At 40.9% G+C, this 25,947-nt stretch overlaps 1 protein-coding gene across 1 annotated transcript in view; it reads left to right on the top strand.

Annotated features, from left to right (window-relative positions):
- Positions 1-25,947, top strand: part of ZCCHC7 (zinc finger CCHC-type containing 7) — a 194,856-nt gene that overhangs the window by 102,359 nt on the left and 66,550 nt on the right. The window contains exons 3-5 of the mRNA XM_019555084.1: positions 19,448-19,491; positions 21,726-21,848; positions 23,360-23,530. Of these exons, the coding sequence (XP_019410629.1) occupies positions 19,448-19,491; positions 21,726-21,848; positions 23,360-23,530 (338 nt within the window). The remainder of the gene's footprint in view (positions 1-19,447; positions 19,492-21,725; positions 21,849-23,359; positions 23,531-25,947) is intronic.

Raw genomic sequence — 25,947 nt, 5'->3', positions numbered from 1 at the left:
CTTGTGTCTCACGACTCTCAAGGCCTCTAAAGTATAATTAATGCTGTTTGCTAGACTCTGTACAAGACCTCTGAAAAGCTGGTGAAGGACCATGTGTTACCCTTACCAGAGCAGCATAGGATATCTGGTGGCAGTGTCTTCTGTGATCCAAGACACTTTTGAGACAGGCCATCCATGAAGAGGTGTGCATGAGAGCATCATTCAGTGCTGCTCTGCCAATAAAGGTGGTTATAATGGATGCTGTGAGCAGCAGACTATAGAGCCTGTTTCACCTGTAATAATGTGTTTGTTTGATTATTTATTAGATTTATATCCTACCTTGTGGAAAAGGCTCAAAGAAGGCACAAAGATTAGAGATGAGTGGCATTCATCTAGTTTGAGTCCAACAGATTAAACACATTCATGCAGATCTTCACACATCAATGCCATATGTTAGGTGATACACAAAGGTGATCTAATTTTTTTTATCAGTATCATAGAATCCTAGAAAATGAGGGTTGGGAGTGACCTCAGTAGGTCCTGGTGTAATAGTCCAGGAGTTGACCTTGCCTGTGAAGACCAAGGTAAAAAAGGCATAGAGTACAGGCAACCCCTGCTTAACATGGTTTCACTTAGTGCTGTTTCGCTATAGCACTCATTTAAAATTCATACCTGCTTCCACTTAGCATTGAGCCAGTTTCATTATAACGCTCAGCAAAGCAGTTGCGAGAAGCGGTGAGTGGCAGCGAGTGGGCAGGCAGGCATGAGCATGGGGCCTGTGCTGGTGCTGTGGGATCAGGGCTGACGGGCCCAGGGCGGGGTGACAGGAGCGCAGGGCCTGGGCTGGCACATGGTGCTGGAGCGGCTAGTGGGCAGGGGGGTGGGGAGAAGTGGCAGTGGGGAGAAGCAGCAAGTGGGGGGCCAGGCGCAAGTGCAAGGCCTCCACCAGTGCCAGGGCCAGCGGGAGCCCAGGGCAGGGTGGCAGGGAGCGTGGGGTGCAGGTTGGCACGTGGGGCTGGAGTGGCTGGTGGGCAGGCAAGGGGTTGGGGAGAGGTGGCAACAAGAAGCAGCAGTAACCAGCTGTCTCTATTTACATTCGTTCCTATGAGGAAAGGGGGTTCGCTTAGTGCACCACTTAATGCTTGGTTTTTCTGGAACCAATTAAGAGCATTAAGCAAGGGTTGCCTGTACTTTATCCTCATCATCTCTCGCTAGGTTGCCTCCCCTATTCAGTTAGGGACCCACACTTTCCCTGACCTTCCTCTTGTTGGTAGCATACTTATAGAAACCCTTCTTACTACCCTTCACATCCCTTGCCAGCTGTAACTCCAGTTGTGCTGTGGCCTTTCTGACTTCATCCAGCATGCCCAAGCAATATTCTTATACTCCTTTATAGTCATCTGTCCAAGCTTCCACTTCTTGTAAGCTTCCTTTTTGTGTTTGAGCTCGCTGGAGAGCTCTCTAAGCCAAGCTGGTCGCCTGCCATATTTGCTATTCTTCCTGCTCATCAGGATGGTTTGTTCCTGTACCCTCAGTAAGGTTTCTTTAAAATACAACCAGCTTTCATGGAGTCCTTTTCCCCTCAGACTAGCCTCCCCAGGGATCCTGCCCATCAGTTCCTTGAGGGAGTCAAAGTGCTTTTCTGGCTTTCTGACATATAGCTTATTCGCACTTTCCTGCCTGTATGCTTCCTTTACTCTGCCTCTGTTATCTTCAAAAACAGATCGAAAAGGACATAAATCAGTAATAACTCCAAGCATAGATAATCTGTTCTTGTTCTCAAGGATGCTGCTTGGGAGCGTACTTCAGCTATTACGGTATAGCTATTGTACCTGTGTGGTCCCGTAACGATACAAGTGAGCTAAATCATTGTAACTTTGACCTTGAATAAAGTAGGATTAAAGGTGGTGCAGTTTTGCCACACTTGTATCACAACAGAATTATAGTGCATACAAACAGCTGATATTTGTATCCTTTGATATCGGTATAATTATTTTACCTGCCTGTATCCCCAGCCTGGTTATCAGACCTTCCAGCTCCACTACTAAGGCTTTTCAATCTCTTGTCTTAAAACGTTGGTCAGGTTCTTCATCTAGTTGAAAAGTATCTGAATCTTAAAGCCTGGATCAAGTCATGCAGTCAAATTTTAACAATTTTCAAAAAGGAAAATCCTTTTTGCAAGGAAAAAATGCTTTAAAATTGGAGAAAGTTATCTTACGGTGTTTTAGCAGATCATTTTACTCAGGTTCATTTACTCCATTTTTTCCATGATTCTTTTAATTTTGAGTTGATCATTATCACTGAAGAGCTCTGAACTTGTCATTGGATCATGTTAGTCACTTTATAGCCATATTTGCATCTTCTTCTTCAGTACAAGTTTTCTCAGTTCAAGATATGAGTTGAACTCTGATAAGTATCATTCCACATCTCTCCAGATACACTTTTGTGAAATACAAATGTTTGCAACTTTTTATTGTAATTGTTGAAGAAGTGAACAATTAGAGTCTTAACAGAATTCTGCTTGTATCAGCAATCCTTAAATTACCTTTTTACTATTAATATCTTCATTCAATACAACCGGTAAGATTCAAGCCAAACTGCCGAACTCTTGTTCTTTGTTCGTTGCAAAATTAGCCTAACTGATCAACACCTAGTTGGTCACAACACAAAATCCTAACCAAAAGAATATGTCCCCATGGTTTCTGCACACCCTTATGTGTGTTTCTTGGCTTTCTGGAGCCATATTCCATTATTTTGTTGTATGTTAATAAGTCCGGCCAGCCTAAGATTCTTTTCCAGTAAATTGTAGAACTTGTTTACCACCTTGGCACACAAACATATGAGAAGACATTGAAGGGCTATTGGTACTGGCATGATTTAGCTTTTAGCCTGCGAAAAGATGGGATACTTGTACCCCTAGCTGTGCCAGCTCTCTTGAGTTGAAAACCATTTACTTCAGGTTGGAGGTTTTGTGTTTGGGCAGGAGGTGAACTGAGGGCGGTATCTAATAAAGAACCCATGTGAAGTTTGCAGTTAGACTGGGAAGGTGTTTTAAATCCTACATTTCAATTCCATCTGAATATTTCTTTTATTCCACTGTCTTCTGCTTTGCAAAGTAGCTGTGCTACATAGGTCTGAAATGTTATGGGCTTCTAAACAACTGTTTTAGGTAGGCAACTCAATTGAAGCATTGATGGATCAATTCGAATATGCTTAAACTAAGACAAATTTGTTTGAGAAAATTAAATCTGAACTTGATAAGAGATTTATTTCTTTATATCCAAACTGTTTAAAGTAGAAGAGATTTACTGGTCTGTCTGAAGAACAGGTATTTTTCTTGCTTTCTTTAGAAGTTAGAAACTTCAGATATTTCTTGCTTGTCAAGAAATATGTTTTTAGAATATTGTTACTCTGTTTACAGTTACCTTCTCATTACCCCATGTACAGAAGCTTTAATAAGGAAGGCTTAATTAAGTCTTGACTTAACCCAGCAGACTGTCCCTACAATATAATCTGTCTTTAAAATGTAGACCATATAAAATAGTAATTATTTTAAAGGCCTAATTGAATTACATTGACATTGAAATTGTATTTGTTTTCTCTACTTAACAGAAGCAAAATGCTATAATGAGAACTCTTGTTCCAGGGCTCTAATAGCAGGAGACTAACTTTTCTGTTACCATGTCCTAGCTCAGGGGTCAGCAACATCTGGCTTGCAGAGGTACTGCATCCATCCTAATCACCAGCCAGAGCACTTTGCCTGTACCTGTGTCCATGCCCATGCCAAAACAGTCTGGACGATAGTCAGCTGCCATGGCCACAGCTGCAGCCAATTCTTCCTGTCCTGCCCCACCCCATCCCATTCCCCAGATGCAGTGTGGGCACATCTTCCAGCCTATGAGGAACTATACTGGCGCTGAGCAAATTCCAGCTGCATCCACACAGCTGCCAGCAGGCTGAGGTGTTGGGGAAGGAAGGTGGGAGGAGAGAGTGGTGGCAGTGCAGATACAGCTGCCAGCTGCCTGGCTCTGGTGCAGTTCCCCACCAGAAGAAAGCTGCACCTGCACTGCAGCTGGGGAGCAGGGGGAGAGGTGCAATGGCAGCATGGGCTAGGTTCCCAACTGCCTGACCCTGGGAGAAGGTGCAATGAAAGCTCTGCCACTGAGATACCACATAAGCCACCCAGCCTGGTTGTTCTGACCCATGACTTGTAAACTCTCTGCCTTAGCAGGTGATAATTCATCATCAGCATATTAACAAGTCTGCAGTTGATTCTCTGTGGTGCAGAAATGTTGGGGAATGGGAAATATGTTGTATGAATGCACCCCTTAGTTGAACTGTAAGATTTTCTATAGAAATGATAATATAAGAATTGAATGATCGTTACGCTTCTGTGAGGTAAGCTAGGGTGTGAACTGAGAGCAGTTCGTTATTCCGTGGCAATGTCCTGTGTGCCAGCAGCAAATACAAGGCTGCTCACTCTACAAAAGAAGTAAGTTAAGGTCTCTTGCATATACTGCAGGCTAAAACCCATGAACATAGGCAGTTATTCTGCAGCATCAGACATGTAAGTTTACACCTTTATCTTGTTCCTATGCATGTAGTCTCAAGCTTTAGTTCCTAGCATTGTTCTGTAGAAGATAGGTGTTTACCTAAGGCCTTGGACACATTCCTTCAGCCCTCAATACTTTGTAGCTCTATAAGAATAGAGCACTATGGGGATGTGCACATACTTGCACAGCCCCATGGCTGGAATACAACAAAGTCATTTCAAAGGTATGCTCTTCAGCCAGGGACTGATAAGGAACTGCTTTTTTGCTCCCCTCCCCCCCTTCAGAAAGACCACCTCCAAATGATGTCACTCCTCAACAGGAAGAAAACTTTACCACCTTCTTGCAGGGAGGGGGTTAATTCTCCCAGCCCTCTGTCACTTCTGCAGATAGTGGGGAGCTATGCTCAACAACTGTGACTGCAGCCATGACTTGCAGTGACTACCAAAGTCAGTCTCTCCATCACTAGCAAGGAGAACAACTATCCCCCCAAGCAGGTGGCTAGAGGCTGTGTGGGAAGGTTGTTGACCAGGAATGGGAGATAAGGAAAAACTTCTATACGGTTCATGTGACCAGACCCTGAAACAGACTCCCAGCGAGGGGTGGTGCAGGCATCTGCCCTGGACATCTTCACACCTTGCTAGTGTTATTTGATCCCAGCAGCCTTTCCTGCCCAGAATGGGGGGGCTGGACCCAATAATCTCATGAGGTCCCTTCTAGCCCTAAACTTCTGTGAAAAGGTAGCATTGCAAAGAATTTCCTATGTAGAACAGGAACTCTTGTTTTTTCTTTCTTTTTTTTTAAGCAGATCTGCCATCTTTGTAGCCCTACAAAGAGCCTGAACCTATGGACACCCTGTTTTCTGAAATGCTGTATAGGTGTATATAGTGCTACAAAAATAATGTGTATAAGGCCTAAAGAGTAATTTAGATGATCTGTTCATTCTTCATATTGATAATTCATTGCAGTATTTCTAGAACAATATACAGTTACAAAATCAGTAAGCTACAAAGTAGGTTAACATATAGATGGACAGCATTCAGTGATACACCTGTGAGGAGCTATAGTGGTACCATGTTGTCATCTCCAAGAAAGAAGTCTGTCTACAAATCGGCAAAAACCAGTGCCTGCTATGGGTTGTCTTGGGCTCCCTACCTACTTCTAGATTGACAGCTACTAGGAACTGTGTTACTCACTAACAGCTGACTAGAAGTCTGTGCCAGGTGCTGATGGAAAGAGCCTGAATTTCAGGCTCTGATTATAGTACAGTGTCCTATACCTGTGAATGAATATGCAAACCCTGATAAAACTCTCCATTACCTGAGAGCAGGGGTATCAAAATCAGATCAGTAAGTGGGCCATTTTCCTTGCTTTGCAGAAGCCTGCAGGCCGTGACCGCTCTGGCCATTGTACTGCCAGAACTGACAGAGGTTGACCTTTTGCCAGGGATACGGCAGTCAGAGCACAGGCAAGAGCTGGGGTGAAAAGCCCTTGGAAAAAAGGCAGGCTGTATAACCCGCCTCTCGGGCTGTAGGTTTGACGCCCTGGCTCAGAGTACCATACCTGTCAAACACTGGGTAAAAACTCATCAGTGCCACACTCTTTTACTACATTAACTACTCAGTGAAAATGAGATGCAGTCAAGTCTGGGTTCTGCACCTCAGTGGTCTCCAAGAGTTAATATTGGGCTACATGAGGGCCTTTTTCTCTCATCATAATGAAGGCCTTCCATGTTGATTGGGCTCCTCAGAAGCAAAGGAGACGTTTGCAACAAAGGAAGTCTCATGGAAGCTGCAGACAGAACTTCATATGGCCCCGTTAACTTCCATAAAATTTTACTCAGGAAATTTAAATGGCCCCAAACTTCATCACCTTTCAGAAGACAGAAGTTTAAAAACGCCGTCTATCTGCCTTTTCTTTTTATTCTCCCAACTGTAAGAAACAAAGAAATAATGTAATAGTTAATGTCAACAACTAGCCAGTGAGAGCACTTCCTTGCAGTAAACTATTTCCTGTAAAGTCAAATAATTAAAGAAATTTAAGCACCTGTAGGTCCAGATAGATGCCTACTGAGATTTTAAAAATATACTTGTTTGTTTATTAGATCTATGTGTTTCCCTTCCCAGCAAAAGTTCAGGGTAACTTACAGGAGAGAGCAAAATAATTTATAAAACATTTGAACAAGAGAACAAAACAGAAGAAGCAAAATAACATGTAAAAGCCCTACTCAGTATTACAGTAAACTATTTTGCAAACCCCCCTGAACAATATCCCATTTTAGCCTGGTCTGCTAAATACCTGCTCAAATAGGAAGGTCTTAGAGCCATTTTGGAAGATGGCCGGGCTCAGGTTCTAGCAGGTCTCAAGTGGGAGAGAGTTTCAGAGATATGGGTTGACTGTGGAGAACAACCTTCCACCTTTTTCAAGCAAACTTGGCACATTGATAATATTTTCAGGACATTCTTCTTGACTGTCCTTAGGGATTGCAAAAGGTGCGGCTGGTGAGCTCAGACTGGTGGGGCAGCGGAGCATCCCACGGGAGCAGGGGGTGTTTGCAGTTGGTGGGAGGTGGGGGGGGCACTGGGTTGTAGCCGGCCAAGCATTCCTGCTGCTAGCACAGAAGCTGCAAACCCCACTGCTCCTGGCTGGCTGCAAACCCCGCTCCCAGGGGACACTCTACCGCCTCACCAGTCTGAGTTCACCAGCCATGCCTAGGGTGCAATGGGGCCTAAGGAAAAAAGGTAGTCCCTTAGATGTAAAGGAGCAAAGCTATGATGGATTTACAGAGTTCAAGTTGGCTGTCAAAACCAGTTGCTGTAGCCCCATATTTGTGGGCTAGATCAAATGGTTCTGTGGACTGGATTCAGCCTACAAACTGTAGGCTGTTGACCCCTGCCCTAGACTACGCAGGCCTTACTTACTAGGCACATCTACACAAGATATTTACTACGCAGCAGTGTATTAGCACAGTTTTTGACTGGTATACTACTGCACAGCATTATTAGGCTCCTGTGCAGTAAGTGTCACAAAAAAAACATGCCTTTGGCACTACTGCGCAGCAACTGTAGTAACTGTACATGTAGTTAGTGCTTCATGAAGTAAGTACTAAATTAAATGCACAGTAACTACTGCGCATTAATGAACATGTAGATGCGCCCACTGCCAACTAAGTAAATTTTTTCTTTATGATAGCCAAAGCAGCAGTCTCTGCAATTAGAAGTCTAAGGACAATCCAAGGCCTCAAACAGAAATTAAAGACTCATACCTATTAAAAAATTATGATGATTTTATCTCTTAAACCAACTTTTACAGCACACCTTGTGGAAAAAGAGAGTTTGATGTTAAACTACTTTATTCTCATTCCTTCAAATACAAATTGTTTGTTTACTTTCCAACCATATTTTGGCACTCTATCTTACCTATAAATTCATTCCTTAAATATAACACAGAATTACTATTTCTTATGTATTTCTCCACTAAGAATTGTTAGCATTTTAAAAGGTATTTAAGACAACTTAATTAAATGGTCTAAATGCCTCCCTGCTCAAAGAAACCAGACTGTTTCCAGAGTCATATGGGAAATGACCAAAAGGTGAATGTTGTGGGTGCCTTTTGTGAGGAATAGTTCTGTTTTACATCTTGCTTTACTAAATCAAAAATCAAAGCATAGATAACGGGATTTCCAAATTGCATATTGCAAATTTATTCTCTAATGGGAATAAAATGTTCAGGTTTGTTTCCTTTCCTCTGTTTAACTTTGACTGCTTGTGAACACTAGAAAGAATAGCCCTGCAGCTGAGCTACTTAGTTTTTTTTTTAATCTATTCATTTTATACTTTTCAGACAGATTTTTCCCCGGGGTGAAACAAAGGTTAACTGAAATTTCCTCTGTTGTGTACCTGAACGAATCAGCAGTTTGAGAAGGAAATCCCATTGATGGGCAAAGAGAGTGACAGGCTCTATTTAAAGAATTCCCCTGACTGTGTGGTAGACCAACCATGCCATGAATTTAACTGTTCCTGTGGTCCCCGTACTTGTACCCACCAAAAAAAAAGAAGAAAAAAACCCCACTTTGTTCTGCAAATGTTGCACTAAGCTTTGAAAATCATGAGCTATTGAGCTTTGTGAATTAACATTAGCAGCACTGACCAGGACTTAAGGGAAAGAGCATATATAACAGAATACAGAAAACAGGTGGAAAATGATGCTTATTTATAGAATGTAAAAACACACAGTGTATGTGTATAAACATGTTCATCTATATATAATATTGCATTATCTAATCTCTTCAGGAATGTGAAATTCTATAAATTCACCGTTTTGTTTCATCATCTTCATATTTTTTTTCCCATTACACATATACATGCGCATACCTGTACACATGCACTCCCATGCTCACACATACATGCATGCACAAAATGGAAAAGAAAAAATCAACAGCGAGAAAACTGTAAATTGGTTATACTGGACAAAATATGCAGCAGCACTAAACATCTAAAAAGTGATAAACGTGGCTTTATATATTAGCACTTGGCAATTTTTTATATTTAAAAAAAGACTACTTTAAATATCAAAAGCAAGCATCTCCACTTGGATTAAACACTCTTAATGCATGTGTATTAAAACTCAGGACTTGTGAGCCTTCTTGAAAATCCCATCTTTTGCCCTGCAGTGGGCCCCAACAGAACATGCTGCCTAGGGATTATAAATACCATGTCATAGCCCCCAACTGTCAGACTTTTCTTCTCTGGCAATGACAGTTAAAGTCTACTCCCATGGGTAATAAGTTGCTTAAGTTTGTTTAAAGTTATTTTAAGAGGTCTTGAATTTATTTTTTCACATTTATCTGGAGGATAGTTAGGCTTTGGGCTTGTAAAAAAAACTTTGTATATGCTCTTGGTGAGTATTTTTTACACTTGAAACAATCTTATGTTTTGATTCATTTCAGTGTAGACAGAGTTTCCATGTTTATTTTCTGTGGATTGGGCCTGTTAATGGCTTTAATGAATACCATACTGTGTCAAAATATAGCTGGTGAAGAGAAATTGTCACTGTGTTGATGACAGTGGTCAGAGCACAGGTCACAGAGTACTAATAAAAAATGTGAGAAAAGAGAGTTAGTACATTTTGTTTTTGTGGAAGGAAGGGACGTTTTGTCTTTGTCATAGGAAAATTTGTCAAATTGGACTTCTGTCATCTATGGCATTAACTGATTACTTGCTGGGAATTTATGGATCTCTTTTTCAAAGTCCTCTGCTTTAAAGGGACATTGACACATAATCTATTCCAACAGCAGATGTCTTCTTTTTAAGTAAATTATTTTTTTCTTATCAGAACAAAAGTTGAGAAATCCCTTGAAGTGTCTAAGAAAATAGTCTTTAAGGCAGTTGATTCCAGTTTTTCTCCAAAAACTGTTCTAATTCAGAATGACTTAACAGTGTACACAGAATTTCATCCACTGTTGCTTCTCTGCATCACTTACCCTTGGTTTACTGCTTAGAGGTGTTTAAGTTTAAATGCCAGTGCCTGCCATATAATTTTTGTTTTCATTAATCACTATTAGAATTTAGGAAATCAGAAATGTAGGATTTGGCTCTGCATTCAGTATTTTGAAATAAGTCATAAAAGCTTGCAACAACTAAACATGCAGAAGTAATTGGGCCTCTAGATGCCTCCCTCCATCCATCTATACTTTAGTGCATTATTTAAATATATTATGTGAATTAAATTTGGCGTAGGCATCTCTTGAATGCAGACCTTGAGTGGAGCAAGCAACAGGGCTAGTACAATCTACATATTGATCTTTCCATGTCTCAAAGGAAGACGCTGTTAATACAGATTTCAATCTGTAATATGTGAGTATTTGAATACATTCTACTGCAACGGAAGTATTATCTTCTAGGAAATGATATTTGCTTGACTCCAACATGAGGTTTTCTTCCGGATTCAACATAGCAGGAAAAAGTACCCCCTTGGATTCAAATACAAGGCAGCTACTGAGCTCAGGGTCATAGAGCCACTGCCACTACACCACATGCTGCTTCTGCCCTCACACCTGCCCCCCCCCACAACCTCCTGCTTCCACTTACCCTCTGTCATGGCTCTGGCTCCAGCCCCATTTTGGCTGAAGGCCCAGAGCACATTGTAGTTCTAGCCTGTGCCTAGCCAGGAAGCAGGGGTTGCAGTGGTAAGCAAGAAGCTGCGGGGAGGGAAAGGTGTAGGGGAAACTGGTGGCTGGGGGGGAATGTTGTGGGGAACAGGACAGATGGCAAGGGGCAGAATTCAGGGCATTTGACTCCCCTCCTGCCTGCACCCTACCATTTGCCCCCTCCCAATGCTTGTTCTGCTACAGTGGTGAGGGGACAAATTTAAGATGATCCTCCAATAAGTATGTTCTGTACATGAAAAAATAACAAATTTATAACATTTCCATGTATACATTTGAATGATTGGGAGGTTGCCTTAAATTAGAAGTCATCTTGGATTCAGGTAAATATGGTAATTTGGCTTTTTAGCGCAAAGCATTACCAAAATATATATAATTTTAAAATGTATGAAAATTAGGGAGCAAATAAATAAAAAGACATCATAAAGCCTTGTTCTGTCACCTGGTGCCTTGTCCGAGTTCTGCATTTTAGATGTGCTCCATATCATGTGTAGGTGGTACTATTTGTGTTCTATTTAGAATGTGAGCTCCTGGGGATTTTTTTCCCTCCTATACAGTGCCAAATATGTTGTTGATGGGGGTGGGGATTGTACGCCTGTTCTTCACAACCAAAAATTGTTATTTGGTTGTATTGGGCAAACAGAATATGCAGCTAAGATCAAAGTTCAGATTTGTTTGATTTCTTTGTATATCAGCATCACCGGTTAGATCAGTAAATATATTTTTCCTGATACCTGGGAAAGCTGCAACACTTAAATTTAAAGATCTTGTCAGATTCCTTCACTTTTTTCTAAAATAAGTTATATAAAACAACCAGGAAATTCAGCACAGAAAATTCCATTATAATGCCATTTGAATCACTGCAGGGCAAGCAAATTATTTCCCTATTCAGAAACACTAGTTATTTGCAAGACTGCATAACAATAAACTATTCCTATTTTATATCATCTTTAAGGGATTCATCTCTACCTATGTTGTGTTTTTATTTACATTGTGAAAATGTCCAAAGGGCCCAATGAATTAGGCAGCAATCAGATTTATTGAGGGCAGTGCCCATCACAGATAGCTTACATGTATTATTAATTAAGATTATATTATAAATTAAATTTTAAAAGAATTTAAGAGTGATACAGTTTTAAAACCAGGGTTGTTTACATCTATCTTACCATCAAATGTAAAAACAGGTTTTTTTCTTATTTTAGGAAATAAGATATTTTTACAATTAATGCACAAATGCTATGGAATATTATTACACATGGTGTTACAAGAGAAACTCAATATACAGAAGCTTTTTTTAAGACACTGGAAATGCAGTTAATCTTAAGCTAAGGTTAATCTCAGCAAAGTGGTATCACATCTCTGCAAAGTGGGCTGAACTGTAGTGTAAAAAGTGTCACTTTCCCCAGGGCTTTAGAAGTTAGACCAAGCAGCATGCTTGACTGCAAGGGTGATCAAGGGGTGGCTTCTTCAAATCCCCAGATCATCAGTGATGATAGAATAGATAAAGTAGTAGTGAACAGTTGTCACTCAGCCTAAGCATATTTTCTCTGTCATCAGAACCCACTGTTCCATCAGGCTTGGAACTCCTAGATTTTTTCACCTTCAGCAAGTTTCTGAGTCAAACAAGTTTCAGGGGGGGGGTTCTCCCCAAAGCCAGTCTTCATGTTAAGGCTCCCTGTGGGTTGGTTTGTGAAATGCATTAATGCTGACTTTGCTGCCTGGTACCCTTTTTTCCATTCTCAAAGGCAAAGGATTTCTTAGCAGTTCCCCAAGATTTTTTTTCCCATCTTCTGCCTCCCTACCAGTGCTGTAGCAAAGTGGGGTGGGGGGGGGGAGCCAAAGTGAAGGGACGCCAACAGGCACTGCCCAGCTAGAGGTGGGGTAGAGCCGTGAGCAGCTTGTTTGGGGCGGGGTGCAGGGAGGGCAGCTCCCTGGGCTCCCTACTGCATGCACTTCTGGGCAGGCGTGGGGGGGCATGTGCCCCCTGGATCTGTGCATGGGGTAAGAGCAGGCTGCCACTGTGTGTGCTTTGTCCCAGGTGCCAAACTTTCTTGCCATAGTACTGCTCTTTGCTTAGGTTCATGATCTTCTGGCTCCCAGATGAGTGTATCTAACAGTAGGCTACACTGCATATATTAGAAGGGGTTTCTCCATCAATATCTACTGATATTCTTTCTGTATGTAATTTGCAACAGCCCAACAGTACACTAATTTATGTATGGTTCAGCAGCTTTTATACTGCTGTGTCGTGGAACTGGTTCTTAGTTCTGAGCACTGGAGCAGGGGAGTAACATACACTTTGTATGAATACTGTCCACAGCTTTTCCTCTAGTGCCTGTCAAAGTAAATAAATGTAACGTATCATTTTCTAAAATAAGCCATGAGGTAGAAGAGAGAGATTGTTGACATCCTGTGACCAGATAACCCTAAATTTACACCACAGACTTCTACCTCGACTCCTGAGCTGGTATCTCATACTGATTGGAATAAGTATGTGAATTTTAGGAAAGGTTGAAAATTTGGCTTTATGACACTTAAACCTTAACTGTCGTAGTATGATGCACCATCGTATAACACTGTATTATTTCAGGGTAAGTGAAGTGTAATGGATTATAAAAGACTTTCACAAAATTGTTAGTTTCATCTAAGCACTCTGTGTAGCATCTTGTTTTCTCTGGCCCCTTTTCCTTCCTTCAAGTTGATTAAAATGTTCATTTCATATGGTATACACAAATTTAAAGCAAAAAAGTTCACTTAGTTAAAAATAAATAAATAAATAAGCAATTATATAGATTTTCCCATCCAAATATATGAATGAATGAAGCATAAGGAAAGAAAATAAATTTACATTTTGATAACTGAAGATGAGAAAAATCTAAAGATGAAAAACCAAACTAAAAATATATTTATTGAAAATAAAGTAAATAAGTTGTAAAGAAAACCCATGTTCTGGGGAATTTTACTGATCTTTTGTTAAAAATAAAGTGTTGGTTAAACAACAGTTGATGTTTTGGGACATTTGCTTAATAAAGATGATGGGAGGTCTACAGAGAGGTTAGTCCAATGTTTTTTAAAAAATTAATAACTTTTGACTGAGACACCCACCATGACTTGTTTAAAAAAAAGTCTTTTCTCAGAAATGAAAAAGTTGCCAAAATATACATACAGTGTAAATAATATAATTTCCAAAATGTTTGTGCATAATAATATACAATGGATAAAATGAAAACAACTCTTTCAAATAAATTAGTTTAAAGAGCTACATTATGGTTGTATAGTCATCGCCATAGCAAAGCTTGTGAATCAACCTGTCAAAAAAGCATAATAGGAAATGTCTGGATGGTTGGGAGAAAGGGGCAGGATAAGAATGAAAGGGCAGGAATTAAAATAGAGCTTGAATATTTTTATTCAAGCTAAAAAATATGGGGTTGGTTTTTGCATGTTTCCACATACAAAACATTACCATTTTTGGAAACATTATCTTCATTTCAATCCAAAAGTTTGTGTGGTCCCTTTAAAGAAAAACCTCACTGTTTCTCTCAGAACTTCAAATTAACCAATATAATCAAATTAGAAATGTTGTTTGTTTGGTTTGGCTGCCAAATGAACACCTATCCACCTTATCTACTTTTGCCCTTGCCAAGTGACTCTGGCCAGTAAGTACCTCCAAGCTGCCGTGTGGGAGGTAAGGAGCTACGGGCAATTGTTGGGGGAAATAAAAATCAACTTCCTTGCTTCTTAGGAGTTCCAAGCAGATGTAATTTAGTTTGTGAAAGGGAGAGGGGTTTTTTCCCCACTGTTCCTCTCTTACTTGCACCCTCCAGCATTTAAGGGATAGTAAGTTCTGATTTTCATGCTGTATCCCCAACTCCCATGCTCAGTAGCTACTGATGCCCCTTTCCTCCGAGGTTTTGTCCAATCTCTTTTTGAATCTGGCTAAACTGTCAGCTTCCACAACATCTGGTGGCAATGAGTTCCACACTTTCCTTGCATTTTGTGTGAAAAAGGACTTCCCTTTGTTAGTTTTAAACTTACTACCTACTATTTTTGTTTTGTGACCACTAGGTCTTGCATTGGGAGAGATAGTAAATAACAAATTCCCATTTACTTTCTCTTTGCTGTTTAGTATTTTGTAAATGCTTATCATGTCCTCTCCTCAAGCATCGCTTTTCTTGACTGAATAGGCCTAGCCTCTTTAGTCATTCCTTGCATGGAAGCCTCTCCATACCGCTAATCATCTCTGTTGCCCTTTTCTGTACCTTCTCTAGTTCTTCTATATCCTTTTTGAGGTGTGGGAACCAGAACTGGACATGTTATTCAAGGTGTGGATGCACCATCAATTTGTAAAGAGGCATGGGGATGCCTTTCAGTTTTGCTTATAGTTCCCTTATTAATAATCCCTAGTATACAACTAACTTGTCTTTATCAGAAACTTGCAATTGCTGTCTTTCAATAAATGTATCTGAGTTGAACAGAAATACTGCATATACTTGAATCCAAGATGAGGGGGCTTTTTCCTTAATCAACATGCAGCAGGGGAAGAGGAACCTTGTCTTGGATTCAAGTCTAGGGCTGGAGCTGGGGTGGCTTGCACAGTGGGAAAGGTTGCACACAGAGTGGGGAAACTGTACAGAGGGGAGTATGTGGATGAGACCATGCCCTGATGGGGGGGGGCACGGGGGGAGACCTGCAGTATGTCGAATCCAGTGCTTGTGTAGAATATAAAAGATATTCGTTAATGCTCTTTTTATTTCCTGTCCGATAACAGTAAAACAGCGATCTGTATGCAGTGAGCTTTGAGATGTACATAGCCACCAAAATACTCTGCAGCTTTCCTAAACTCAAATTTTAATTTTTTCTAAGTGACTTTTTGAGGATGTACATTAATCTGTCTAGTGTTCAGTGATTAATATAGTGAATATGCCAGCCAATAATGATATATTCCCTGCCTCAAAATACTGTAAACTTTTTTGCATAATCACAAAAACAAAACACCAGGAATTTAACTTGAATCCAAATTATTCATAGATTGTTAGGGTCTGGAAGGTACCTCACAGATCATAAGGTCCTGCCCCCTCCCACCCCCTCCAAAGGCTCTAGACAGGAAGACAACTAGGATCAAGTGACCCCAGTGAGGTGCCTGTCCAGTTGTAATTAGTTAAAATACACATCCAGAAAAAGGAAACGTGCTTTAATTTGGTCCAGAAATTGGTTCTAGTTTAACACAGACTGCAGTAGGCTTTGGTTTTGTTAACATTTTTTTTCATTATCAAGAAATGTTAATAAAATCAAGGCCATGTAATAAACTGGACCTAATTTCTGCAACACTTCACCTGGTAAATCTGTAGCGATTTAATTTAGTGAGGGATGATTTTATTGGAATAACACTCAATATAGCTTTTGTTTTCTGATCCTTTCAGTTTCACTTTCTGAAATGCCAGGGATTCCTGTTACTGTATCTTAGAAGTTGGCTTCTATAGCTAGAATTTGACAAGTAGGTAGCGGAACTTGAGGGGATTGGCTCCAGGAGGAGATGGCTTGATTTTGCAGAATGATCAGGGGTGAAGTGGTTAGTGATACTGGACCAGAACTTCAAACAACTCAATGTCTTGTTGTTTTAATAGCTTATGGCTCCAGAGGTCTAAATGATGGTCTTTTCTTTTAATGGTCTTAATCTTCCACTAACCAGGCTAAAGTTTCTTAGGGCAGTTTTGCAGGATGCTAGAGTACCTGGTGTCTTCTCCTGTTTCACAGCTCTTCAGCTCTTTCAAAATCGTAGGTCCATCCATGGAGACGGATCTTCAGGCAAGATTTTAGTTAAGCAGGAAAGACAGGGTGACTCAGCTGAAGATTAGCTGTGTCTGTTCTCTGCCACCATAATGTTGGGAAAATCTTTTTTTCTTAATTTTGCATGTCAAAACCTAGGAGTATATTGTATTCAGGAGCATGTTAAATGTGAGAAAATATGATATGTGTGTGTATCTATATGTAGTGTGTGTATGCATGTAATAGGTGAACACACACAGATTTATATTTAAGTTTCTCTGTAGAAGTGTAGGGACTAAGATACATTTCTTATATGAGGGCTGAGATTCTGAAGCACAGTTCTGGAATTAGGATCCATGTCAAGTTCTCAAATTCTACAGCCAGGACAAATGGAAGTACTCAAATGCCTGAAGTTAAGCAGATGTTTGAGAAATTTGCTAGATTGAGACCAGAGCATTCAGTATCTTGCAGGACTAAATCCATAATTAGGATTGTGTTTTATACATGGAGAACAATACTTATAAATAGGGGCTTATGTAATTTGCAGCAAGATGGAGCCATTTTACTGGTTTGCTTGCAGCAGAAAGGGCTGTTTTCATGGGTTTTCTGTTGGCCCCACCCCTCATTACTGATTGGTAGAGACACCCTGCCATGGCTTCTTCCTGCTGCACAGATAAAGGCCTCCCACTGTTGAAATGTCACCAAACTCCCACAGCTCTGCAGGCTGTATCCATCTTACAGGTCACAAAAGTTCCCTGATTTAGGTGACTTTTATAGTCTGGTGTTGACTTCAGGCTAATTTTTTTGGAAAATTTCTGCCAAGACGATTCAGTTGTTTCTAAGTACAAAGATAGGGGAAAGTGCATCATTTTATACATTTTTAATTCTTTAACCTTCCTTTGAAAAGCTCTAGTGCCATCCATGCTTTAGAGTACATGCTTGAGATACGGAAGCGGGTGGCTTTTGTGCCACGACTCTGCTTTTCACAACTTCCATGAAAGCCTGACTAGGGTATAGTATATGCTCAGCAAAGAATTCTTCAATTCTAGCAGTTGACGTTTTCCAAAGATTACATCTGCACTGTGTGCGTTTCAGGCTAGAACTGAGTAGGACTTTTTTCTGCATTTGCAGCTGAAAGCCATGGTGTAAATGCATCTCTAGACATCAGTTCTGAAACCAGCGAGAACTGTCTCTGTTATGTTCCCAGTGACCACCTGTCAAGTTGTATGAAGGAGAAAGCCACCTGATTTGGCCTATTTGTGGTTATCATATATTATTTTTAGCACAGGATTCCTGCCTCTGTTGGGTGCCCAGAATGGATGATGATCATTTATTGAGCAACTATTCAGTGTTTTGCTTTCTCCTTTTCAGCACGTGGCCCCATGACTTATGCATAGCACACTACATAAACCCTGACTTGAAAACAGAGGCTGCTTGCAGACATTAAAAAAAACAAAAAAACATACTTTACCAGAAGCAGCAGCACGTTACTTTAACCCAGTTCTGTAGGATCTGTAAAGATCAGGCGCTTCAGCACGGCTTTTTGGTGCTTTTAGCTAATAGCTAATTCAGTCAACTATTAGATAAAAGCACCAAAAAAGCCCCCATTAAAACATTCCATCTTTACAGACATTGGGCGAGCCGGCTTGAAGCAAAGTGTTGCCTCTTCTGGGCATGCGCAGGTGTCAGTGCGGGAATATGCTATGTTTCCTATATTACAAATGGAAAATTATAGCACAAGTTAAGGTCAGAGTATTCATCTGTGGGTGTCTGTGAATGACTTCTCTGTATCTAGATTTCATATTATATATGTTTGTCAACTTTTGGGTGGGGCAGGGTTTAGGACAAACTTCTGTTAGTCACAAGAATATGTAGAATTAGCAATTGAAACCCCTTATTTCCCTGTTAATGGACTGGAATGCTGCAGTCAAAGATGGTTGAAATTCTGTATATACCTCATTTTTTGTTTATTGCTTAGAAACACAAACACTGGACTGGAAAAGGTCCCTTGGCCTATCAAGTCAAGTCCCCCCTGCATTTACAGACATCCTGTGATCATGATGATGATGTTTTTGAGTATTGTTACAACTAGTCATCTTGACTGAGATGGGGTGGGGGGGGCCTCACTGTCTCAGATGCTCTATAAATACAAAAGATTTCTGTACACACACAAGTGAGCCCATCTTTGAGATTCTAATATAGTTAAAGTGAGCAATTCCTTTAGTGTGGATTCAATTTCAACAGTATGAAAAGATCATTATACTGCTATCTCCTTACACAAAAAAAGGGGAGCAAACGATGGTAGTTCATGGTGACCTTAGACTCGTATAACTATTTACAACAGCAGTTCTTCTAATATAATTGTTTTAGTTTCAGAATAACTCCCCTCACTGGAAACATTCGACCGTTACAAAATGTGTGGGTATACAATGAAAAAGATTAATTGGCCCAAAGAGCTTGGAATCTTAGCTTGTGAATTAGGTATTGCATTTTGTTCTGCCAGGCAACAAGCAAGGGATGGTGTGCTAGAGTAGCAACTGCTCACAGCTTCATAAAAGAGAAAAATGATATTTTTGTGTTGTATCAGCTTTATATGTCCCAAGCTGCCAGAGGTCGGTTAGACTAGCCAGGGACTTTCCAAAGGTTGTGGCTCTTCTTGTGCTGTGACAGAGCACAGTTACATTTATATTAATGCACAAATTCAGTATTTCCACATTTCTGGTTTCTCATTATGTATTCATGCCAAATGACTTTGGGTTTGAATAAAACACACACATGACTGTGGGCATGTGTTAGTTTTATGGTGGGTTAAATTGTATCAAATGGATTGATAATGTGCTTTACTGAAATGAGCATTCCATATAATGTGTTTCTACAATCAGGTCTAATCTCCTCCCTTGCACTGATTATATATAGAAACCCTGTGGTTGAATTGAGAAAATAAGTTTAGCACATCAATATATTTATATATTTATCTGTTTTGCAGGAGAAAGTGGAGTAAACTGGTCCATCAGTGACAAAGATTTGGAGGTAATGTAGCCTACCAACTTGTTTTGTGTATTATTCATTTTCTGAAGGGGCATAACCTTCTTAACTGAAGTATTTATAATAGATCTACAATCCTTCACTGAAAAATACACTTGGAAAAAAAATTCAAGTGTCAAGTGTTTCTGTGTGTATGTCTCTCTCCAGTCTTTATTTATACGAAAGGTTAAATGAAAAGAAAGTCATTGCTTTTTAGGAATATATCTGTCCCTGCTTCTTGAAATTATTAAAATTTGAAGTAATAATTCTTTATTAACATAATAATCACTTCTTGCAGCATCCAACTCTGATGTCAGGAACAGATGATGTCAGATGCAGAGTTTCCAGAAAGTGTAGAAGAACTCTTAAAAATAATATTTTTTATTTCCTGCAGATATTTTTAGCAATAAAAAGAGAAAATGTGTAATCAGAATGAATTATTTTGTTTAAAGATATCACTGAGTTAGAAGTAGGTCTCTTAACTAATATGCTCCCTCTGCTTTGGGCATTGGGATTCTAGAAATTAGCAGAAGCCTTAAATTTAAAAATAGCTGTGTTTTGGGGGCTTAATTGATGTTTCAAAAACAGCTGACAACTATTACCTCCAAGAGTAACTGCTTCCTAAGGTAACTCCAACGTATATTTCTTCTGCTCTTGTTTCAATCATGTTCCTTCTTGCAACACACCACAGCACTTCCAGACTTTTCTATCCTTCCCCCTCTTTGTTGCTGCAACAGCATGAATGAAAGCATCGGCAACTGGTGCCACCTTAGTTTGGGGGGGGGGCATGTGCCCCCCCAGTGACCAGGCCGCGACCAGTCTCACTAACTGGGGCGGGGGGGGCAGGGTGACCAATCACCAATGGAGGAGGAGTCGCCCTGCAGCTGATCATTAAGCAGCCAGAGCACTCCCACTCCCCAGCTGGCGCTTGGAGGGGGGGCACCAGCGCTCCCTCCTGTCCCCCCCTGCCTGTCACCTAAGCGGCACCACTTTGCACCCCCAGTGCATCACCACTGGATGAAAGTGAAGTTTGTAGCTTCATCTGAGAAATATAGATCAAGTGAAATCAGAGTGACACGAGTGCCACATCTCTGTTAGGCCTCTTGAAGCTGTAATTTTCATGTGCGACTTTTAGCGTGTTCTGTTCAGGCTTTGACAGATCTTTGCTACCACAGCAGCAGTTGAAAGCTTCTGAGGGAGGGAGAAGTTCATTTGCCAAAGCAGACACCCTTCCTGAAGCAGTCCTGGAAAAGAATGAAGATAAGTAGATACTTCTTCATGACTGCCATGGCACTGAACCTAGGTCCTCTCTTCCCCTGCTGCCTCTAGTGCTGATGAATATTTCCTGGCAGCTAAGACTTCCTGTGATAACTTTGTTTCTCATCTCAGAAACATATCCCCAAACTGCTAAAGAGAGGTTCTTAGGATATTTTCTACTGCTCTTTCAGCTTAGATATCTCCACAAAACTGACTGTGGGTCTTCAGCTTGCTTGCACTTCTGCAGGCAGAACAGAATTTGGCAATCACCTGCAGCACTTGCAGAAGATGCTCCAGAGGCCAAGAGTATGTTATAGAGATTCTTGAAGGGTAAGGGCCAATTTCTGCTGTCTCATGCGAGTGTTCACTAATGTTTCCATAATTGGATGACTTCTGCCTAGTGTGGGACAGTTGGTCCTCTGCACCAATCCTAGTTGTTTGCTCAAAATCCTGTTTTAAAACCAAACAGATATTTACTTGTACTACAGAGGGGAGTTTCTCTGAAGATTTCATATGAGGTCACAGGGCTTTTGCAGGCTCACTACAAAATGTAGGTTTGATTCATCTGCTCAAAGCATTATATTTCTTCTAACAAGCTGTAGTTTCCTTTGATGTATGGTAACCTGTGTTTGCAATTAATGTTGCCTGAACTTGCAATTTAGGAAAAACTCTAAATTATCCTGAAAGGGTGAAGCCTATTGAACTGGACTGAGATGCTGAAAGAAAGGCAAGCCTTCACAATGATTGACTTTATTTAACCAAAAAATGTCTCATTATAAATCAGTTATTTAGTATCATGTAGGTCAAAGTTTAAGAGAATAGAATTATCCACTTCAAAACTGAATGGTTGATGACTAGATATACAGTACTAGGTTTCAAACTAAGCATGCCAGCATTGACACGTACAGAACTCCAGTTCAGTAAGGGCTAACATACAAAAGCTCAAATAATAAACACATCCTTTTTTCTTTTTTTTTCCCTAGGCACAGATCTGTAACTATCCATCTCTGAGACGTAACAACAGATACTACGCGACAGACAAAAATGTTACCTGTAGAAATTGCAATAAACAGGGCCATTTGTCCAAAAACTGCCCTACTCCAAAGGTAAATGGCACATTTTGATTACTTGGCAAACTCAGCTGCTAGTTCTTTGATTGCCAATTAACTCTTGGATTTCTAGTAAACCCCTCATATCAAGGGTTTATCTTTAGAGCCTACAGTTAGTTCTAGGTTGAAATGTGGTAATTAAGCATTTTAGAAGACATACGTTTACTTTTATAACAATAAACACTTTTATTTGTGATGTTAAGGGTTGTGAATTTTGTATGAAGGAAAAAAACTGCCAGTGAATAGAGATAAAAATAAAGATAAGCACAGTGCAAGGTCACAGTGTCCTTGTCATAAAACAGTTGTAACTGCGAAATATTGTTTTATGTTGTAAGAAATTTTGAAGAAAAGGAACCAAAAGAAAGAGGAACAATCCATGGCAAATGAAAGAAACAAGAATACTTAGAGACTTTGGAAACTGCCCTGGAAAAAGTAGCTTTAAATATTATTTACCTTCCTTTGCAGAGAAAATTTGAAATTAAACATCACCTTAAACCTGCTCGCATTTAAACCAGAAAATATGAGAGAGCTTTTACCTGACCCATTCATCTTCAGGACTTTTTTAACTATTTTGTAAATATTCAGAATTTATGGTAGTGTCTGCTGAGCCTGAATTTACCATTCCCAGCATGAGAGACTGCAAAAGCTCCACGCACTTTACAGACCTCACACGTACCAAGGCTGTTCCCTATTCTAAGCTTAAGGATGTGCCTATGTGAAGCCAATTTCTCAGTGACTGAGTTTGTGGCTTCATCCCTCCCAACTGCCATTTAAGCCCCTGGAATGACGACAGATTCAGTCATTGGGGAAATTGGTTTAAAGAGACACAGCCAGAGCCTCGGAGTAGACTTTTGATAATTTATTTTTGTAACTCCGTAAATGTACATATAATCATATACGTGAATCATAAGGTATATACATCTACTTCAACAGCATACATAATATCAATGAAATATTGCTGTTCATTGCATTGCAGATAATACAGTGTGTCATTGACATATAGCTTTTGCATTTTTAAAACTCTCTTTTTAAAAAACGAAATATAATCCAATTTGAGTTTGGTATCGCATCTTTCATACAAATTGTATCCAAAATTTGCACGTACATTGTTTAAGTGATAAAAAAAAAAAGATGTTGATTGATCAATCTTGGATTTATTCAGGGAACAATATAAGTGTATACAGTATTTTTTGATACATAACAAAAATGTGGTCCCCAGCCCAGAAAGCACAAAATCTTGTTCAGAAAAGTGCTGTATTTGGAATTGTAGCTGTAGCTTTTAGTCTCCATTTTTTGTGATATCACCAGAATGTCTTAATGAAAGGTACTAAACTTGCAATTTACAGTTGGGGGGGTATATATTGCATGTATTACATTACATGCATTATTATTTGTGGAGTTTCCCCTCTTCCAACTGTTTGGTTTGTTTCACTTGTTAAGGTGATTTAAGTTGTTGTAATCATTATAAAATTTCTGCCTAAGATTCTTCTGTCCATATTTCTCCTTAGAAAATGCCTCCTTGTTGCCTCTGCTCAGAGAGAGGTCACTTGCAAAACACCTGCCCAGCACGGTTTTGTTTAAATTGCTGTTTGCCTGGACACTACTCTAAGGAGTGCCTTGAGAGGGCTTATTGGAGTAAGCGTTGTAATCGCTGTGATATGAAAGGCCATTACGCTGATGTGAGTATGATGTTGCGTAAAGATTTGCCTATGTGTGCCTCCCTTGGCAATTCTTATGAATGGCAGAGGGCAGGGTAGATTTGTACCGTATAGATTAACTAAAACAGAGATGTAGAGGATAAACTTTTATAAGCCAGAGCTCATTCCAGATGCTATAGGTTAAGGATGTCAAAACTTAGTGTTCTAACAGCCAGCATCCATTTTTTACCTTTTTACATATTAACATACATGCATGTATATACAAATAATTGTGTAATAGTTAAGTATATAGCATCATAATTTACATGAGGAATTAGTTCAGATTTGAGCAAACTGTGACCTTTAAGCCCTGCTGTTGGCTGTGGTCTGGTTATGTTTGTATGGTTGTTACATGCTCACTTAGATTTTTTTTGTTCCATTTGTAGTTGCTGAACAAGCATAGTAAAGATGAAAGTATCAGTGAGCCTTTTGCAGTGTATATAGTGAGATGGTATGTCTTTACTTTACTCGTTACTTTTGATATCAAGAGTTGATAATTTACTGTATTTACTCAAACATAAGATGGCCCTAAATGTAAGATGACCACCCAGTAATTACACTCTATATACAGTAAAAGCTCTGTTATCTGGCATTCCCCTGGGAATGGGGAATGCCAGATAACAAAATATGCCGGTTAATTGAGCGGCCCGGGCCGCCGGTACCCCCACCGCATCTGAGGTGTCCCGCCACCCCTCCCGCAGGCCCTGCGGGCCCCACGGGTCAGGGATGCAGGCCCCGCACAGCCTGTTATGCTCTCAGGCCGTGGGGGCTCTGCAGCTCAGGCTGCTTTGTCCCCAGCCATAGGGGCTCAGAGAAACCACAAGTGCCACAGTGGGCGTTTCTGGTTTTACTTTATCTTACAAGCCAGCATGCCGGTTAATTGAGCACGTCGACTTGTAAGATGCCAGTTACTGGAGCTTTTACTGTATGAAAAACATATTAATTTATTCTAATTTTCCAGGTATTGAATCTAATTATTAGAATCTAATTAGCTCAGCATTTCTCTGTATTTGTGTGTACTCCAAATACCCACCCCCCCACACACACACACAGGATCCATGTGTTAATTAGCCCCCAACTCATGATTGGAACTGGTTGTTCTTGTCACAAGTCCTGGGATGCTCCAAAAATTGATATGCAGATGAGGCACAGGGCATCCTGGTCTGGCTCCACTTCATGGATGTCAAGGCCACAGTAATCCATATGCAGTAGGCTGAGGGGGGGGGATGACAGAAGGATTCTGGATGAACTGGTTGGGGTCCTGTTTGCTGATATTTGTCTGGTGAAGAAATAGGCATCATTCCAAATGGGAAAGAAAGGCACCGCTCAGCCATGGGAGTGAAGAGGAAGCTGAAATGTATTCAGTGTAGTGGCTCACCATGACTTGAAAAAGAATCGGTGTTGGATGCAACTGCCTGCAATGGGCACTAGCACGTATTTTATTCAGGTGGGTTGCACTTACCTATCCGTGTGGTATGTTCCCATCAACACGTTTGCCCAATATGGACCATGTGTATTATAGTCATGCACAGTATTGGCTGCATTTTAATCAATTCCATATATGGTTTTCGTAAACAGAGCTTTTGGCAGTAGCTTTATGATAGACATTGTATTTAATTAGGCTTCCTTGTACGTGAATGTGAGATGAGTTTTTTTCCCCATGCTGATTGAGGGAAGGTACGCCCAGCTCCCTGCCACTGCACACACTCTTATGGTGGGGGGAAGAAGGGAGCAGGGGGAGCCCATGCCCCCCAGATCTGTGCGTAGGGTAGCACAGGCTGTGGGCTTAGGCTCCCACCCTGCTGCTTTCCCCCAGGGCCTCTTCAGCCTGGTGGGTGCAGCCCAATGCTGCAGGGAACAACAGGGCCACTGCAGGCTCCACACTGCCTTAGCAATGTGTCCCCTGCATATGCAGCAGCAGTAAAGGGCACAACCCTATGCTGCCGGCCCCACTGTTGCCACCCAGGCAGGGGACAGTTGCTTGGGCAGCACAAAGTGTGCAGCTGCAAAGAGATCTTTGTACATCCCTGCTGTGCCCTGAAGCCCCGAGTTGCACTCACTAGGCTACGGAGGTCCTGGAGGAGGGCAGCAGGGTACAAACCCAGGCCTGCAGTGGGCAGCCTGTTCCCTCCCACACAGATCTGGGGAGCCCGGGTCCCCCTGCCCCCTGGGAGTGCACATAGTGGCAGGGATCTTCTCCCCCAACCCCCACCCAAGCCCAGAGCAGGCAGACAGCAGGGAGGAGCCAGGCTGTGATCTGCTGCAGCAGCTGCCACTTCCTGACATGGGCAGGGGGCTGTAGACCCGGGTCCCTGGTCCCACGTCCCCAGCTGCCAGGGCTCCCCTCTAGCAGGGCTGGTGGAGGGCAGGGAGCTGTGGGTGGGGAGTAAGGGTACTAG

This window comes from Crocodylus porosus, unplaced genomic scaffold (assembly GCF_001723895.1).
Source record: "Crocodylus porosus isolate Cpor-Errol unplaced genomic scaffold, CroPor_comp1, whole genome shotgun sequence".
Taxonomy (NCBI): domain Eukaryota; kingdom Metazoa; phylum Chordata; order Crocodylia; family Crocodylidae; genus Crocodylus; species Crocodylus porosus.
Note: the sequence above shows the minus strand (reverse complement) of the source record. Positions and strands in the feature narration are given on the sequence as shown.